The 17,602-nt window shown below is 36.5% G+C and overlaps 1 protein-coding gene and 1 non-coding gene across 2 annotated transcripts; both read right to left on the reverse strand.

Annotated features, from left to right (window-relative positions):
* Positions 1 to 483: 483 nt before the first annotated feature.
* LOC143701045 (small ribosomal subunit protein RACK1-like) lies at positions 484 to 11,671 on the reverse strand. Its single transcript, XM_077194756.1, has 8 exons — positions 11,441 to 11,671; positions 10,205 to 10,376; positions 8,871 to 9,018; positions 6,954 to 7,049; positions 5,562 to 5,672; positions 2,606 to 2,746; positions 1,403 to 1,513; positions 484 to 618 (listed from the first exon to the last, which is right to left on the reverse strand). Exons 1-8 carry the CDS (start codon positions 11,547 to 11,549, stop codon positions 553 to 555), a joined length of 954 nt encoding a protein of 317 aa, XP_077050871.1. The 5' UTR covers positions 11,550 to 11,671; the 3' UTR covers positions 484 to 552.
* Positions 11,672 to 12,159: 488 nt separating this feature from the next.
* Positions 12,160 to 12,232, reverse strand: trnav-cac (transfer RNA valine (anticodon CAC)). The gene has a single exon. It is a non-coding gene; the product is annotated as a tRNA-Val (tRNA).
* Positions 12,233 to 17,602: the final 5,370 nt, after the last annotated feature.

Raw genomic sequence — 17,602 nt, forward strand, 5'->3', positions numbered from 1 at the left:
TGCACATGGGTGCTTTAATTTGATCAGACTTTTTTTAGTCTATGCTTTAAACTGATATGTCGCTTATAAGCTGTATTCAGCTTCCCAAGTAAAAACGGAGGGTAAAAGAGACTCCCTGACCTAAAAGTGTGACATGGTGTGATTTTATAACACGGAAAAAAAAACAATTAGATATTTAACTCAGAAAATTCAGCAACATTTTATGTAAGAAACAATCAGACAGCAGGTATCTGAAATTAAACTATATGCTATATTGCTATAGTATTCACAGAATCCAGCCTTTCCTTTCTACCCAATTAAACTGTTCTACAAAAAGTCCCAAACTGATGCACGATGCACAAACAGCCTCAAGTAGATCAATATGGCATTAAATCATGAGTAATATAATACTTTTTTTTATAACAAAGAGAACAGTTGAATTGCACTGATTTAGTGAAACAAACTGCCATTATTAATACAAAAGAAAAACGAGGACAAGGTCCCTTTCATCATTTCATCATTAATTTTTTTATTAAATTTTTCCACGTTGTATTGTTCTTGGAATCGACATCTTTATCGGGTTCCGACGGTCACCTGCCAAACTCTGATCAGGTTGTCTGTGTATCCAGCAAAGAGAGTCTGAGGGAAAAAAAAGTGTAATTAATATAACCTTTCTGTTTGTCCACAGGTTTATATTCAAGTTTATCCACTGCACTCATACACAATAATGTCACAAATCACCCAGAGATCGACCATCCGAACCGATGCTGATTATCTGCAAAGTAACCTCATCACACACAATAAAGGGCCATCACACTGAGTGCGATTAAACGGCGCGAATGTACGTTGCGATGACACTCTTGAATTGAAACAATGGATCCCGATGGAGCTATTCACACCGGGCGTGATCAATCGCAGAATGACAAAGCAAGATTTTTTTTTCCCGACCAGTGTTGCTGATTCCCCCATCAGTGGTGTTCAGTGGTGTCCCCCATTTTCTTCCCTGTGTGTCTGTAATGAGTCAGAGAGCGCATTCGCTCTAATGCTGTCAATCATATTATGTGATCAATCATAACTCCTGCCTTTAATTCCGAAGGACGACGTTGTGTTCATTCCCTTGTTCTGAGGTCCACACATAACTGAGAGAAACTTTTCTACAGATGGAACATGAATCCAAATATATTACGACAATATAAATTATGTATGTTTTTCATGCAGATTTTTATAACAAAAAACGAGAAATGCTAAGAAGGTGTAGCGTTCAGTTTGTTATAAAACACTACAAATAAAACATGTCCTACGAGACGCATACATGAGGAAAAATGTATTCTCGGTCAGCGCCACCTATCGTGCAGGTGTGAATTAGCTGAAGGCAATCAATTGCTTCACGTTCAGTGTGAAAGGGCCTGTGGGAAGCGCTTACCTGTCCATCAGCAGACCAGGCCAGAGACGTGCACTGGGGCGGCTCAGCCTTACTGTTAGTGGTGATGACCTCCTGTCTGAGCTCATCAACAATGATCTTTCCCTCCAGATCCTGTGGGGGGGAGGGGGGGGGAGGGAGAGAGAGAGAGAGAGAGAGAGAAAGAGAGAGAGAGAGAGAAATGTGTGAGAGAAGAGTGACTGGAGTACAAATGAACACCTAACAAAACCATTCGAAAGCCAAAGATTAATCTTCATATTCATTCAAGTGGATTCAAAATGTTTATTGCAAATAAAAATCTATTTTTAAATCAGTGTTTCTGCACAGTTTTATGCTAAATGACTATTAGTGTATGATATTTAATCATTTTAAATAAGGTTTATATGTTTATATACATGTTATGAGATTAACTTTTTTTAAGTGGTGGCAAATTTATCGTTAAACGAGTATTTTTTTTAAATGGACAGTTTAAACAGATTAACCAAAATTAATTGAACTTGCCCAATTTAATTTCATTGTTGTCTTTTTTAAATGTAACGTAAAGGCAAGGTGTTGATTTCCAGTGTAAACACAAATTAATCGTTTAATCAAAGTAACTGATTCTCCAAAATAAACAGAACTTGTACATTTTACATTTAACATGTGTTACACTGATATTCAGGGCTAATTAGCATATTCATGAGTCTGCATACTAAATGAAGCAAGGGTGTAGTTACATTCAAGCTATTTGAAGTTTTTTCACAATTGTTTTTGTCATTTTGGTGATCTAAGATGAGTTTAAGGTATACTATTATTTACTACAGGGGGAGTTTATTAAGTACTGACACAAATTAAATGGACAATTCAACTCATTCACCAAACTGATATGAACTTACCAATACCATTTACTAATGCCATCTTCATCAATTTTAAATTTAACATATTACAATGATTTTCAATGTTGATGAAGTGAAATCACCAGTATAAATCACCAGTTGACCATTATGAGTTTTTACAATGAATGATACCGCTATAAAGCCAATATAAAATGCCAAATACTGACTGACTCCAGCATCATAAAGTTCACAAACTACATGCATAGTTGAAGCAGAGTTATGATATTTCATGTAAAATGAGTGAAACGACAATAAATTAGAGCATCACAAAACTGACCCAATCCAGCTAAGAACATGTTTTGATGTGAAAAGGACAGAAAGCTGATTGTACCCAGATCTTGATGCTCGGCCCAGTGGCGGCACACAGCCAGTATCTGTTGGGACTGAAGCAGAGAGCGTTGATCACGTCACCGCCGTCCAGCGTGTAAAGATGCTTGCCTTCGTTTAGATCCCAAAGCATGGCCTGTCCATCCTGAAGACAGAGACACAGGGACCGTTAAACCTCCACATCATTTATAAAGTCATCAAGCATAACGAGGGCACAGAACTACCCTAGAAAAGTGAATATCAAATCATTAGCTTCAAAGGTTAAGCTTCAATGGTAGTGGGCAGCATTGTGTCTTTAATCAACATGACTGAAAATTATCATCCTCATTCTTAAAATTGGACCCCAATCCAAAATTTTGAAAGACAGCAATACAGTTTCATAAATAAAAACCCAATTTATACTGTTAACAAAAAAAAATCTATATTATAAATGTTTAAAAAAATATTTAGTTTAGGCTATGATACATTACATTTTTTAGTAATTTTTATTTTAATCCATTTATTTATTTTAAGTTTATTTTTTTATTGTGCATTTATTTTTATATGTAAAAAGGCCCAATTTAAAAAATAAAATTATGAATGGAAAATATTTGGTTTCTGTTATGCTAGATTATTATGTTTTTTCTATTAAAGGTGCAATGTGTAAAAATAACAAATGCAATATGACATCCATAACTATGTTTTCAGTGGTGTATAAAGAACTTACTTAATAAACGGTAATGTTTTTATTACCTTAGAATGAGACATTTATATCTACATAACCGCGGGAATCCCCTTCTATGAAGGTCGACATATTGTGACGTCATGTTTCTACCGTAGCCGAGCGCGAACAAACAGCGATACAGAGCGCGTTTCGTCACTACCTTGAAAGAGAAGCCGCAGAAAGCTAGAAGCTAGCCATAAACACCGTGAGTAGTGACTTTTCCCTTGTCAGTGGTGTAAAATATGTAGTTGGATTGTTTCATGTAACTTTGTTCTTCTCCCTCGCTGTGTTATGGCTTTGCTATGTGGGGATAAATGTGCTGGTTACGTTCGTGAGACAGCTGATTAGTACTCTTGTCATTGACCGTAAAACAGTTACAGGAATCACCAACCCGTCGATCTTGGAAGCATTTTAAGTCGATCGCGAAGAGTTTTCAAAATCAGAGAAAAAAAGCCTATTGTGTGTAGTAAATGGTGTCTAGGGGATGCGAGGCGCGCGGGCTGTTACAATCATGCCATTTTTGCCGCACACACCTTTGGGCTCATGCGGACGCGTCGAGTTTAAACAAGGCTTTACGCTTTAACCAGCTCAGCCACAGTAACAGCTCATATTTAGCCAGCTAAACTTTTACTACCCTGTTAGAAAAAATATATAGTTGCATAGTTTCATGTGGTTCTTCTCCCTCACTGTATTATGGGTTTGCTATGTGGGGAGAATGTGCTGGTTACGTTTGTGAGACAATCAGCTGATTACTATTATTATATTATATATTAAGACCTTTAATCCTCACCTGACTATGGCTTTGTAAACTTTATCCATGATGTGGTTTATCATGGACTGTGTTACAGAAACAGTGACAATGTTACACACTCTTGGCTTACTCTGGCTATTCTCTGCCGTCTCAGACGACGATATGTTTGTCCAGTTTCAGGCACCGTAGCTTTAATTTAAAGGTGCAGTGTGTGACTTTTAGCGACATCTAGCGGTTCGGTTGCGAGTTTACACTAAGGGCTCAGCCGACTGCTCACCCCTCCCTTTCGAAGAAGCTACCGTGGCGAAAACGGGACAAACATCGTCGTCTGAGACGGCAGAGAATAGCCAGAGTAAACCAAGTTTCTGTACCACAGTCCATTATAAACCACATCATGGATAAAGTTTACAAAGCCATAGTCAGGTGAGGATCAAGGGTCTTAATACGTTAATATAATAATAGTAATTAGTTGATTGTCTCATGAACGTAACCAGCACATTTCTCCCCACATAGCAAACCCATAATCCAGCGAGGGAGAAGAACCACATGAAACTATGCAACTATATATTTTTTCTAACAGGGTAGTAAAAGTTTAGCTGGCTAATATGAGCTGTTACTGTGGCTGAGCTGGTTAAAGCGTTAAGCCTTGTTTAAACTCGACGCGTCCGCATGAGCCCAAAGCTGCCTGCGGCAAAAATAACGTGATTGTAACAGCCCGCGCGCCTCGCATCCCCTAGACACCATTTACTACACACAATAGGCTTTTTTCTCTGATTTTGGAAACTCGATCGACTTAAATGCTTCCAAGATCGACGGGTTGGTGATTCCTGTAACTTAACTGTTTTACGGTCAATGACAAGAGTGCTAATCAGCTGTCTCACGAACGTAACCAGCACATTTATCCCCACATAGCAAAGCCATAACACAGCGAGGGAGAAGAATTAAGTTACATGAAACCATCAAACTACATATTTTACACCACTGACAAGGGAAAAGTCACTACTCACGGTGTTTATGGCTAGCTTCTAGCTTTCTGCGGCTTCTCTTTCAAGGTAGTGACGAAACGCGCTCTGTATCGCTGTTTGTTCGCGCTCGGCTACGGTAGAAACATGACGTCAATATGTCGACCTTCATAGAAGGGGATTCCTGCGCCTATGTAGATATAAATGCCTCATTCTAAGGTAATAAAAACATTACGGTTTATTAAGTACGTTCTTTATACACCACTGAACACATAGTTATGGATGTCATATTGCATTTCTGTTAATAGATACTCAAATTTTTTACACATTGCACCTTTAAATTAAAAGCATTTATAAAAATGCATTCATTTGAAACATTGTTATTTATGTATTTTTGTACATTTTTCATCATACATCATTACACTAAACTCCCTCTCTGTCCCCTGGGGGTCACTGGACCCATTTGAAAACCCCTTGTCTATTCAATTTGATGAAGTTCAACAGGCCCTTCGTTCAGATTTGGACCATAAACAGTGAAACGGACCTTTCCTCCAGATGCACAGAGGGAGCCATCGGGGGACACAGTGACGGTGTTCAGGAATCCCGTGTGACCGATGTGATTGGTCTTCAGCTTGCAGTTGGCCAGATTCCACACCTGAATCAAACAAAACAAAAGTCACTCATTTGGAGCCCCTAAAGGGACATGGAAACAAATATGAGATTAAAATTAAAATTAGGGATGCACCGAAATTCAGTCGAAAAAAGGTTTTTGGCCGAAAGAGAAAAAAGGCAGAAAATATAAGCTGCGTTGTGGAAACCTCTATTCATAGATGCCACCTACGTCACTAGAAATAGAACGCTGCCATATTGACGACCGATCTCGCCCGGCGCCGCACAAACTGCCCATTTGAATGAGACAGAAAGACAGAGATAGATGGATACATTTTTAATTTTAGGCTCCGATCCTTATTTGTCACCCCCAGTTTTCTTTTGTCCATTATTATCTGCCCCAGACTTGCCCCAATTTGCCTTTCATGATATATATATATATTTACCTTGTGCATAACCCCTCCCCATACAGTGGGGATCCCTTAAAGGCTTTCAAAGAGAACAGACGCGTATCAATATACTGTGGCTGGATGGGTTACAAACGTAAAAGTGCGGCACCTGGCCACCAAGGATTTATATTTAATCATGGGAAATGTTGGTATTATACATTTTTTTTTTAAAAAGTATGATTTTGGTGGTAGTTTGCTCTGAATAGGTAGCGAGTTGTTAGCTAGCTAAGTGGCTCAGCTGGTAGCTTGCCAGCTGTTAGCCACAGCTCACGGCTAGCTGTCATTAATCTGGATTAGGCCTGTCGTGATAGTCAATAAATCAATTAATCGCACAATAAAAAAAATGAGCTCGATCATTTTTCCGGCTGCGATAATTTCCATTTGCATGCTTTGTTTTCCTCGTTTTCCTCGTGTGTCTTTCTCTCTCTCTCTACCAAAGAGACTGGATGACAACCCTGTTTAAGACATAACTGACATATTTTACGTGAATACTCTCCACAACGGACATTTAAACTAAATGTTGTATGTATTTGTCCATTCAGACATGAAACAGAGCTCAATTCATTACTCGCGCGCTGTATAGGGCTCTATGGCTGCACGCTTCGGCTCGGGGGTGTGCGCACAGAAAGATGAGACATGATACAATATTAGACATTCATACAATATGAGACATTTCTTCTATAATTTTCTTTTGGTATAGAATAAAATACCAGTTCGGGGTTCCTCTTTCGGCTGTTGTTGCAGCCAACTGCACAACATATTTCAGCTATTACAGAGACCGCCGGTCGTCAAGATGGCGGCGCAAAGCTACAGTGACGTCATGTGAACCGAACGAATATAAATGAATCTACTTGACCTTAACACTGCTTAGTTCTCACCTTCACCATCTTGTCCCAGCCGCAGGAGACGATGATAGGGTTACTGCTGTTCGGGGAGAAACGGACACAGGACACCCACTCGGTGTGACTTTCGTCCTGAGGAACAACACAAACATCTCAGTGTGGATCGATCAGACATCCTGACATATGAAATAAAAGTCTGAATTCTTTTTTTTTTTAAATGGAGCCGTTTTTTTGTTGAGTATCATATATGATGCATCACGCTTTTATAGCTTGTATCAGTTTGTTTACCAAGAATATGCAGTTTGGTGCAGATGCTGATATTTAAATGGCCATAAAGTTTGATAGCTTATAATGTAAATGAGTGAGATTCTAATTACTAGAGCTGCGTATTGACACAGATTTCACAATTCGATTCAATATTGATTATTTTGGATATCAGATAGGCTAGAATATATGGCAAATTCTCAAGGAAAACAAATCTCTTAACTAATGCTGTAAACTATGGGAGCCAGTTGTAGTAGACTAGGCTTCATTAGGAAATTAACTGATTAGTATACAAACACTTAAATTACACTTATTTATTTTTATACTAATAAGCTTATATTAAAAATAAACATTTTAATGGTGGCGGTCATAAAAAAATAGCCAGATTTATTCAAACATGCATTAAATATCGAAGAACATTAACAATGATAATGAATATGTTATATGGTGCATTTAGCAAAAGGCTCCTCTCTACAGTTAATTTTTCTAGCTGACTAAGGAGTCCATGGTCACTCGATATGTTTTTTCTAAGGTAAATGTGACGTTACATGACATTGTTTGCAAGCTGTTTTACTGACATCTTTCCACGGTTGAAACACTGATTGAGCGAATAAATGTAACGGTACGGATTTTGAGAAGTTGCACTTTATCTTTTAACACAATATCAGATGCTCATTCTTGTTTATTTCACGCTGTAACTGGTATTATTAAGGCGAAAGAGAAGATCATGTGCGCTCCACGCTGCGCCAGATCGATCTCACGCCACAGCGCCAAAAGAGTATTTATGTTTTTGAATTTCCTAAGGAAATGGACGTAATTTAAAATCTGAGACTTTGTTTCATATCAATAGTAACTAAACACAAAGATTATTGCGATTTATTGGATGGGATGCGCGCTACAATGTTCTATTCATTCATCAACTGAAAACAGTATGACTAGCCTAATCGATTCTTGTGATTTAAGAATCGATATCGATTCGTAAAAATGAGAATTGATAAAAAAAATCGAAAAATCGTTATTTTTTACCCAGCCCTACTAATTACAGTATAATAGATTTACATAAATGTCATATAAATATCAGTTATTACTCTGTTTGTATCTGCCAAGATGTCTTAGTAAGATAATATTAAATGGTAAGTTTTATGATTGAAGCTCTGTAGTTTTAAATCATATGATGCAATGTATTACAATGATGATTGAGAGATGAAGAAATAAACCTTCCTCAAAAGCCTGATGATCATATTTGAGACTTAATTTTTTGAAATGGATTATGGATAATCAAGGAAACCTACGTTGTTTCAGTCCAGTAAGTGTTCATCTAGAAATGTTACTAATATAAAAATGATGTTTATGTTCACAGCAAAAAGACAGGTACAACAATGAGCTGAAGGTGGATGTTTTTACAATTACACAAAGCCATTTTTTCTTGTAAGAAAGGACTTATGCTAAAAGTCTAAAAAAAAAGTAGACTAAAAAAAGTCTCAATCAATCGTACGACAGAAGGCATGTAGTAGATTGCGTGCAACAGGTTTTTCAGCAAATTTTGATTATGTTGATCATTTATATGCCTTAGAAAATTGCATTTCAAATATGATGCATTAGGCTTTATAGGGTTAAGTCACTTTGATCAGGCTGATATATCACTGCTAACCCAGTCGAACACACTGACAAACCCACAGCTCATCTCACCTGGATGGTGTACTTGCAGACGCCCAGGGTGTTCCACAGCTTGATGGTCTTGTCCCGAGAGCCAGACACAATCTGACGGTTATCAGCGGAGAACGCCACGCTCAGCACATCTTTGGTGTGGCCCACAAAACGACGGGTCGTGGTTCCACTAAAACAACATTTGAAGAGCAAAAGGTCACAAACATAAGGGCTACCCAATGCAGGCAGTCTCAATAATATTGTTGAATATAAAGTGTCCACAACTGAGCAAGCCACAGACGACAGTGGCAAGAAACCCAAACTCCATCAGGAGACAGAATGGAGAAAAAAAAACCTGGGAGAAACCCGGCTCAGTCACAGTGTACGATTATGATTCAGGCAGCATTATAGGTCATAATTCAGACTGGATCAGAACATTCAAAATATTTAATCCAGTTCCATCTGGTTGAAGATCGGATTCATCACGCCGGTATGGAGACATATTTAGTTGAGGATCTGTCAAAAACGGCATAAGTTGTTTAAATTTCAAAATAAAAAGAGCGGAATTTAAAAGCTGAGACTTGTTTCATATCAGAAGAAACAAAGGCACAAACTCTTTAAGATTATTGAATGGGAAAAAACGCAGACCTGGCAACCCTAGCTTGAACTACCGGTGATTCACAGGGTCAAATAGAGCCTGCTTTAACAAAGATATTTTTTATATTTTGCTTACACAAATAGTGACACTATATAAATGTTCTAAATGCAAAATAAACAGGACCAACAAACAAACATATTAACAGCCAACATCAGTGCTTGTGTGTGTGTGTGTGTGTGTGTGTGTGTGTGTGTGTGTGTGTGTGTGTGTGTGTGTGTGTGTGTGTGTGTGTGTGTGTGTGTAAAAATTTAAGTACATGATATTGCTATTTTTTATCAACTGTTATTAACTGTATAACTACAGTTAACCTTAACTAGGTCCTTGTATTCTCATCCGAAATTTTAACACGTTAAAAAATAAATACGACCTCACAATGTGTCAATCACATTTACACACTGCCTCTGAAACTTTCTTCCGTCATGAAAAAACATTCAGAGCGGGTTTCGATTTTCTGCGTTTTCCGCATCCGTAGCAAGCATTTTAAAGGTGTTTTGTCAACGAATGACGAATAAGAAAAATTCAGACTCAGTGTGCAAGGACCTTTAATGCATTATTGTCCAGTTAATCTGTCCAACACAAGAGAGATTTTATTCACACAAAAGCGTGACACGTTTTTATGCCCACTTTTGATTGACAGGATATAATCTGCCCTGATCATCAGCGGTTTTCAGTTTTTATCAGCCAATACATCAGTGCCTCTCGGCACCCTCGTACTCACGTGGTGAGGTCCCACAGACGCAGCGTCCCGTCCCATGAGCCGGACAGCGCAAACTGACCGTCTGATGAGATGACCACATCGCTCACGAAGTGTGAGTGTCCGCGCAGGGCTCGCTGAGGAATACCGTAGTTGGTCTCATCACGGGTGAGTTTCCACATGATGACGGTCTTATCTAGAGGAACAAGAGCAGGAAACAAACATGAAGATATTAGAGCAAGGGCTGTCGTGACATTACAAACAACTAGTTAGTAGTCAAACATGTAGCTTTAAGTCAAATATGTGGCTTTATCCAGTATTTCTGTTCAACAAAACATCCCTCAAAAATCAAAACGCATCATTAACAGCATTTTCATTAATAATAACCAACTGTAACTAATGCCAGATATGATTTGCATTTGAATGCAATTACAAACTAGTTTAATGATTAATGCCGGATGAACACTTTTTCACATTTAGGGCAGAACTGTCATTTAATGTAAACTTCGTTTTTTACATGTTTATAATAACAGTAAAATATGCATAATTACAAGCAACTAACAGTAAACATGTTTAATAAACACTACCCAATACTTGTGTAATCACAAACACTTTAAAATAAAGTTATTTAAAAAAAAAGTACCATGATGAACCATGAAATACAACAAAGTACCAAAGGATTACTATAAAACAGCATCACTGTACAACCACAGTACTTTTTTGTAAGGAAGGCATTACATCATCCTTTATTGTTAGTGAAACTTTTGACCCTTTCTTCTCCTGAAAAGTAACATGGTGTTACCGTAATACCATATTTTTGGGCATACTTCAGTTTAAGTACCTTGTAGAATTATGTAAATACCATGGTAAATGAACGCTGTAATCATTCATTATTATGATAACACATAAAAAAATGACAATACCATGCTATTATCCATCACTGTACCACGGTACCAGCACAGTAAAGTTACTTTTTTGTAGGAAAGACAGAACTTTGCAACTTTTCCTCTCCTGAAAAGTACTACCATGGTACTACCAGGGTCATGGTATCGTTTTAATACCATGTTTTGAACACACACTATGGTAAATGAACATTGTAATCATTTAGCAACGCCATATATATATATATATACACACGACCATGGTATTATCATCGGATATTATCATCACTGTACCATGGTACCACCCCAACACTTATTATTCGCGCTAACTGCCGTCAGACAGCTGTGGTTGAGCGGTAAAACTGTGAGTATCTGTCACCTCGGGACGCGGACAGTATCATGTCTGGAAACTGCGGGGTCGTGGCGATCTGGGTCACCCAGCCGTTGTGGCCCTTCAGGGTCCCTCTCACGGTCATCTGCTCGGTCATCTCGGCGCTCGGTACGGGTCGATGGCTGTAGATTGAGTTGGACGGACTGAAACGCCGCTTTGCTCAAGTTAACAGCACAGGAAAAGGACCGGCACCACGCCGGAAGTACATATTCATGCCTGAGCAGAGACGGCGCACTGCCTTGTGGGAGTTGTAGTGCGAATGCAGCACATTGAAGTATTTTTTGTTTTGTTTTTTTGAGTAAAATACTAAAAATAATAAAACTAAAAGATTCATTTCACAACATAAATTATTCGCAAACATACCATAAACATTAAATTTGAAATCGCCTTTAAAAAAAAAATAATAACAATAATTTGATAATAAACATATATTATAATACAATATAAAAAACACACAATAATAATAATAAATAACAATAATAATATACAAATAAGTTTCTATATGTATAAATACTGTATAAAATATTGTACAGTTGACTGGGGTCAAAATCATCAAAAAACAATGTACATCCACTTCTACTATTAAATGACATTCAGAACTCTTTGGTGATTCAAAACTCACTTTTTTGTCCACATTTTGTCGACTCCACATTTATTTTTGAGTTTTCCATTTTGTGAGAAACACGGGTAGAAAAAAAGATATCCATTGTTTCCGCCCGGTTTCGAACCGGGGACCTTTCGCGTGTGAGGCGAACGTGATAACCACTACACTACGGAAACCTGCGTGAATTTTAACAGATTAAACGATGGTTCGAAATTATGGTTCATTTTTAATCAAATTTATTTATTTATTATTTTATCTATTTTTTTCCTCTATTATATTTATTTATACATTCATTTGTTTTTAATATGTATTTATTCCAATATATATTTATTTCCAGATTTATTTATTTTAAAATTTCTTTATTTCAATTTTCTTTCTTTATTTTTATATTTATTATGACATTTCTCTGCCGTGCATGATAATTAGATGGGTTGGTTTTGCTTACCAAATATAAAAAAATTAATTAAGGAATAAATAAAAGTTTAAAAAATATTTTTATGTAAAAATGTATAAAAGCAGAAAATAAATTAAGGCGAAAAATGAATTTGATTAAGAATAAATCATATTTTATCAAGTCGTTTATTCCTTCATTTATCTTCCTATTTTCACATTTATTTATATATTTATCTTTTTATTTATTTACATATTTACTTATTCATTTTTAATTTCTGCAGGTTTGGTCCTCCTATTATGTCATTAATATCACACACACACACACACACACACACACACACACACACACACACACACACACACACACACACACACGTGTGTGTGTGTGTGTGTGTGTGTACAATTTAATGGCATAATGTAACATTTTTAATTTGTTAAACTTCTTAAAACTTTTTATATAAACAAATATTTGTACATATATAGGCTATATTAAGCAATTTAAATAATGAATATTAAATAACGCAAATTTAATAAACACTTTACATTTTTCTAAGTCTCTTGTGCCTAAGGCTGCATTTATTCAGCTAAACAACAGTAATATTATGGAATATTACAGCATTTTAAAATAACTCTTTTATATATCGCTGATGCTTTAGTAGCCTATTAATAGTCTTATTTTACTTTGTTAAGTATTTTCATGATTATGCTGAGACGCTAATGAATACATTCTTATTTCAGGACAGCATCATGAAGAAAACAGTTTTTTTCCCCGGGAAAGTCAAAGTGTCTTTCAGCAAAGGCCCATCAGGCCATTTACGCTGGGACCCATCAGAAGAGGCAAAAAGAATTAAAGACAACCCTTCACTGCAGGACAAGTCAACACCGGAAAGAGAAGATCTGGTCAAGTTGAACGCCCGTTCTGTTGTGTTAGAGGAGGGGATGTCTCTGACAGGCAAGAGGTGTTGGGAGAATACATTCTTCAGTTCGGCAAGTGCAAGGACAAGTCTTTCAAGTGGTTATTAGAGAATGATGTCAGCTATGTTTTGTACCTGTCCGATAAGGTTGAGGAAGAAGAATAGGCTGGGCAGATCAACCCAGTCCATGCAAGTATAGCCTCATTTCCTTTTTTAAGTACTCAAGAAGCTTTAAGGAAATTGAAGATCTTAAACAGTATCTGTCTCAAAGGCCAGATCCAGTGTAGTTTTGACAGAGGAGTACTGTTGGATTTGGATCAAGAGCACAAGACACTTGGAGGAAAATTTGGGACACCAGGGCAGACAGATATGCCTTCTTTATGAGTCATGTGTGTTATTTATACCCATGTCAAATTCAGCATCTTTATGCCGTATAAAATTGCACATATGGTGAGAAACCGCTCAAATTATAATGCTTAATTTTTAGGATCATCTGCAGCCACGGGATCCACAGTCTTATCTACAACAGGTTACTTTACACATCAGTTTTGGAGGCTTATTCGGTTACATACAGACTTATCCTCCATTTCTGATTTCAATTATCTTATTTGTTGTTTTGGCAGTGTTCTTGCCTGTTCTAAAAAAACATGTTCTTTTGTTCTAACTACTGTTAAGGTTTGAATATACCAGTGGTGAGGGTCAGTGCACTTCATGAACTGTATGCATGCTATTTAAACTCTATTTATTTGTTGTGAAAAGTGGACTGTTTACTTACAGACATTTGAACATTATTTGAATGTGAGTAGTTAATACCATATGGCAACTGTCAAAATGATTGATTGACAGGTGGGCGTGGCTTTCCTTTGATCTTCCCCCGCCCCTTCCGGTTCCTCCCCTTCCTGTCCCGCCCCTTCCGGTTCCTCCCCTTCCGGTTCCTCCCCTTCCTGTTACCTTTGACCTAGTTCCGCCCCTTCCGGTTACAGCTTCTGTCAAAATGATGGATGGTTACCTTTGACCTAGTTCCGCCCCTTGCGGTTACAGCTTCTGTCAAAATGATGGATGTGTGACAGTTAGTTTGGTCGTTTGAAGTTCATTTGATCAAGAAAAGGGAGGTATTGGCCTTTGATATTAACATAAGCTTTGATGTTACAGTTACAAAGTGATGTGACAGTTAGTTTGAGATGTATTGGCTTTGATGGTGACAGTTACTTTGATTGTTTGAAGTTGGTGTTTTGGTCACCGCATTCCTGAGCTTTATCAAGGGGAGCTGTGAAAGTGATAAGAAAAAATGCTGGAAGTTTATCTGTTCTGTAAAAGAATATAAAATAAAACCTCACACAAAAAGTTTGAATAAAACTATGTAGAACTATTCACTGAACCAAGCATTTCAGTTTAAATAAAATGGTGAAAGTTTATCTGTTCTGTAAAAGAATATAAAATAAAACCTCACACAAAAAGTTTAAATAAAATGGAGCCACAAAAGTATTGCAAACAATCCAATGTATGAATGATCTGACTCTGTCTCAAAAAAATAGGGAGCACGCGCGTCTATGTGTGTGTGTGTGTGTGTGTGTGTGTGTCAAAGCAGGAATTTCCCCCCCTCCGCATTGCTGAGGACCTTGAAAGTTTATCTCACACAGAAGTTGAAAAAGCATTATGTTCATTTAAATGAAATGATTATAAAATTTACATTTAGTCATTCACAAATATTTGACACTGACTCAAGTTGAAAAACCATGCTGTTCAATTAAAAGTATATAAATTAAACAAAAATAAAATCATCTTACTGTTTCACCATGGTTGAAAAAAACCCACAAGTGTTTCCCCTGAAGTCTTTTCTCTCTGTCACACCAGCGTGTGGCTGGTCTGGTATCTGTTTTTGTGACACGTTCCTGAGCCCATTGAAAAGCATTGTGTTCCTTTAGAAGTGTATAAATTAAAATATATCATATATAAAATAAATAGTTTACTAATTGTTGTTCATTTAAAATCTTACTAAATTACTGAAGTTGAAAATCATGCCGTTCATTAAAAAATCTTACTAAATTAATGAAGTTGAAAAGCATTCTGTTCATTTAAAATAAATATTTTACAAATTTACTGTAGCAATTATGTTAGATTTAGATAAAAATAAAATCATCTTACATTTTCACCAGGGTTGAAGTAGCTCCTATCACATAGATGTCCATATTGACCATTTAAAGTTGAAAAGAACCCCAGAGTATTTCTCTCTTTCTCTCTCTCTCACACCAGCGTTTGACAGTCAGAGGGCTGTGTTCAGTGATCAGAATGAGACTGTGAATGTTTGCTAAATTTATTTCATAGTGTATAAGCATTAAAAGTTTGAAATAGTTTCAAACTTATTCAATGAATTCATAAAAAACAATTATGCTATATCGATGGTCTCTGGGGAAAACTTGACTATATTTTTTTATTTATCAGGGTGCATGTAAAGAACTTTGAAATTTGCGGCTCTCACAAGTTATCTCACACATTGTGTGAAATGTTTAATAATTCCTCAAGTAGTATCTGTGAGAAAATCCCCACATAGGCCTATCTGTAGTGAGAGAGCAACAATGAAGACTTTGAGAATCTGTGATGCCTCAGGCCGAGCCCCATTGATAGCCTGCTTATAAGCTCCTTCCGATCACCAGCACATCTTCAGAGAAATACGTTACTTTACAATAATGTTAGCTTCAGGATATAGGGTGACAGAGCAGATGAGCCTCTGTGCATCACGTAATGTTAGTCTGCTAACGCCTTTCCAGAGCCAAAGTTTTGTTCGTACTAAATTTATTTCAAAGCATAAACGTAAAAGTTTAAATATGATCTTTTAAAAATGAAAAGATTGTTTAAATGAAATCTTTACATCTTTACAATCTTTTTTTTTTTTTTAACGGTGACCCAAAGTATAATTGTTATTAATATAACCATAATGATTTTTGTACTGTAACAGCATATTCTACCCCGTACACCTAAACACGACCATCACAGAAAACTGCATTTTTACATTGTTTTTTACATACTGTTTTGCACTCTCACACACTAAGTTGGTTCCATAAACTCAAATAAAGTATATAACTCAATGTATAATGACAAAATGTATTCAAACAATTTAACCTTAGTTTTAGCTAAATAATATATATAAAAATTATATATATATACAAATATAAAATATAAAAACTCCTTACATTTTCATAAAACTGAAGAAGTAGTAGAAACTAACAATAAAAAAACAAATAGTTTAAGATGTCATAAACAAAAACCCTCCCAGATCCTTCAGGGATAAACTACAGGGTGAGATGAAGCTTCACACCCTCACAGAGACGAGAGGAGTGACAGGCCAGATGAGCCTCTGGGGTCACAATGCCCCAGCATATGCAAAGTTAGTCTGCTTTCCACTGTTTTATTCATATTAAACTTGTTTAATTAAAAGCATAATCTTAAAATTTTAAATGAGATCTTTTCAAATTAAAAGACCGTTTAAATCAAATCTGTAAAGTTTTATTAAAATCGTATCTTCTATTTATCTTCTACTTCTGTATGATATAAATGAATTTCATAAATTTAACCTAAGGTATTATTTTTTTACTAAACATCGTTTGTTCAAAAAATAAAATACATTTTTTTATAAATCAAGAATTGTGCTTTGGCGTCTTAGATCTTATTTCAAACAGTATTTTTGTCCATGCGACATGAAACATGTTGTCACAATGTTTTTGTTGTTTTAAAAGAAATCCCAGGACTCTACATTGCTCTTATTTAGATTAAATTGTATCATTTAGAAAATCACCACACATATTCAGAGACGCGATGTGCCTCTGTGGTCCATGAGTAATAAGTAAAGTTTGTCTTGAGCGAATATATAATTTTACTCGTCTTAATTCAAAGCATGATCTTACTTTTTCTACGGTAGCTATGATCTATTGTACGTATAAGATCATTTTTACTTTTCTTGTATCTCCCAAACTATCCTTATTCATTGTGGAAACACACAGGGTGAACCCCTTTACTGAGAGTATACTATCGGTTATCTACTCAAAATATATGTAGAATTTTAAAATGTTAGCCTTTGTTGATGCGACAGGCCACATGAACAGACTTTGGAGAGAGCTGATGATACTATAGCGGGAAGCATGCCCCTTTGACCTCCTCCATTTTTGTAGGCTTTTTGTTAAATACCCTATAGCTTAGTCCTTAATGGTACGCTGTGTAGAAATTTCCCCATCTAGCGGTGAT

This window comes from Siphateles boraxobius, unplaced genomic scaffold (assembly GCF_051911475.1).
Source record: "Siphateles boraxobius isolate OS27281-9 unplaced genomic scaffold, OSU_SipBor_1 11, whole genome shotgun sequence".
NCBI classification, from domain to species: domain Eukaryota; kingdom Metazoa; phylum Chordata; class Actinopteri; order Cypriniformes; family Leuciscidae; genus Siphateles; species Siphateles boraxobius.

What these genes read in the sequence shown, in the direction of transcription:
- LOC143701045 (XM_077194756.1), bottom strand. Translation starts at nt 11,549, where the DNA reads ATGACCGAGCAGATGACCGTGAGAGGGACCCTGAAGGGCCACAACGGC. An exon ending in TCTGCAAGTACACCATCCAG is followed by an intron (nt 7,050 to 8,870) that starts GTGAGATGAGCT and finishes GTTGTTCCTCAG; the next exon opens with GACGAAAGTCACACCGAGTG. An exon ending in GCTGGGACAAGATGGTGAAG is followed by an intron (nt 5,673 to 6,953) that starts GTGAGAACTAAG and finishes TGTTTGATTCAG; the next exon opens with GTGTGGAATCTGGCCAACTG.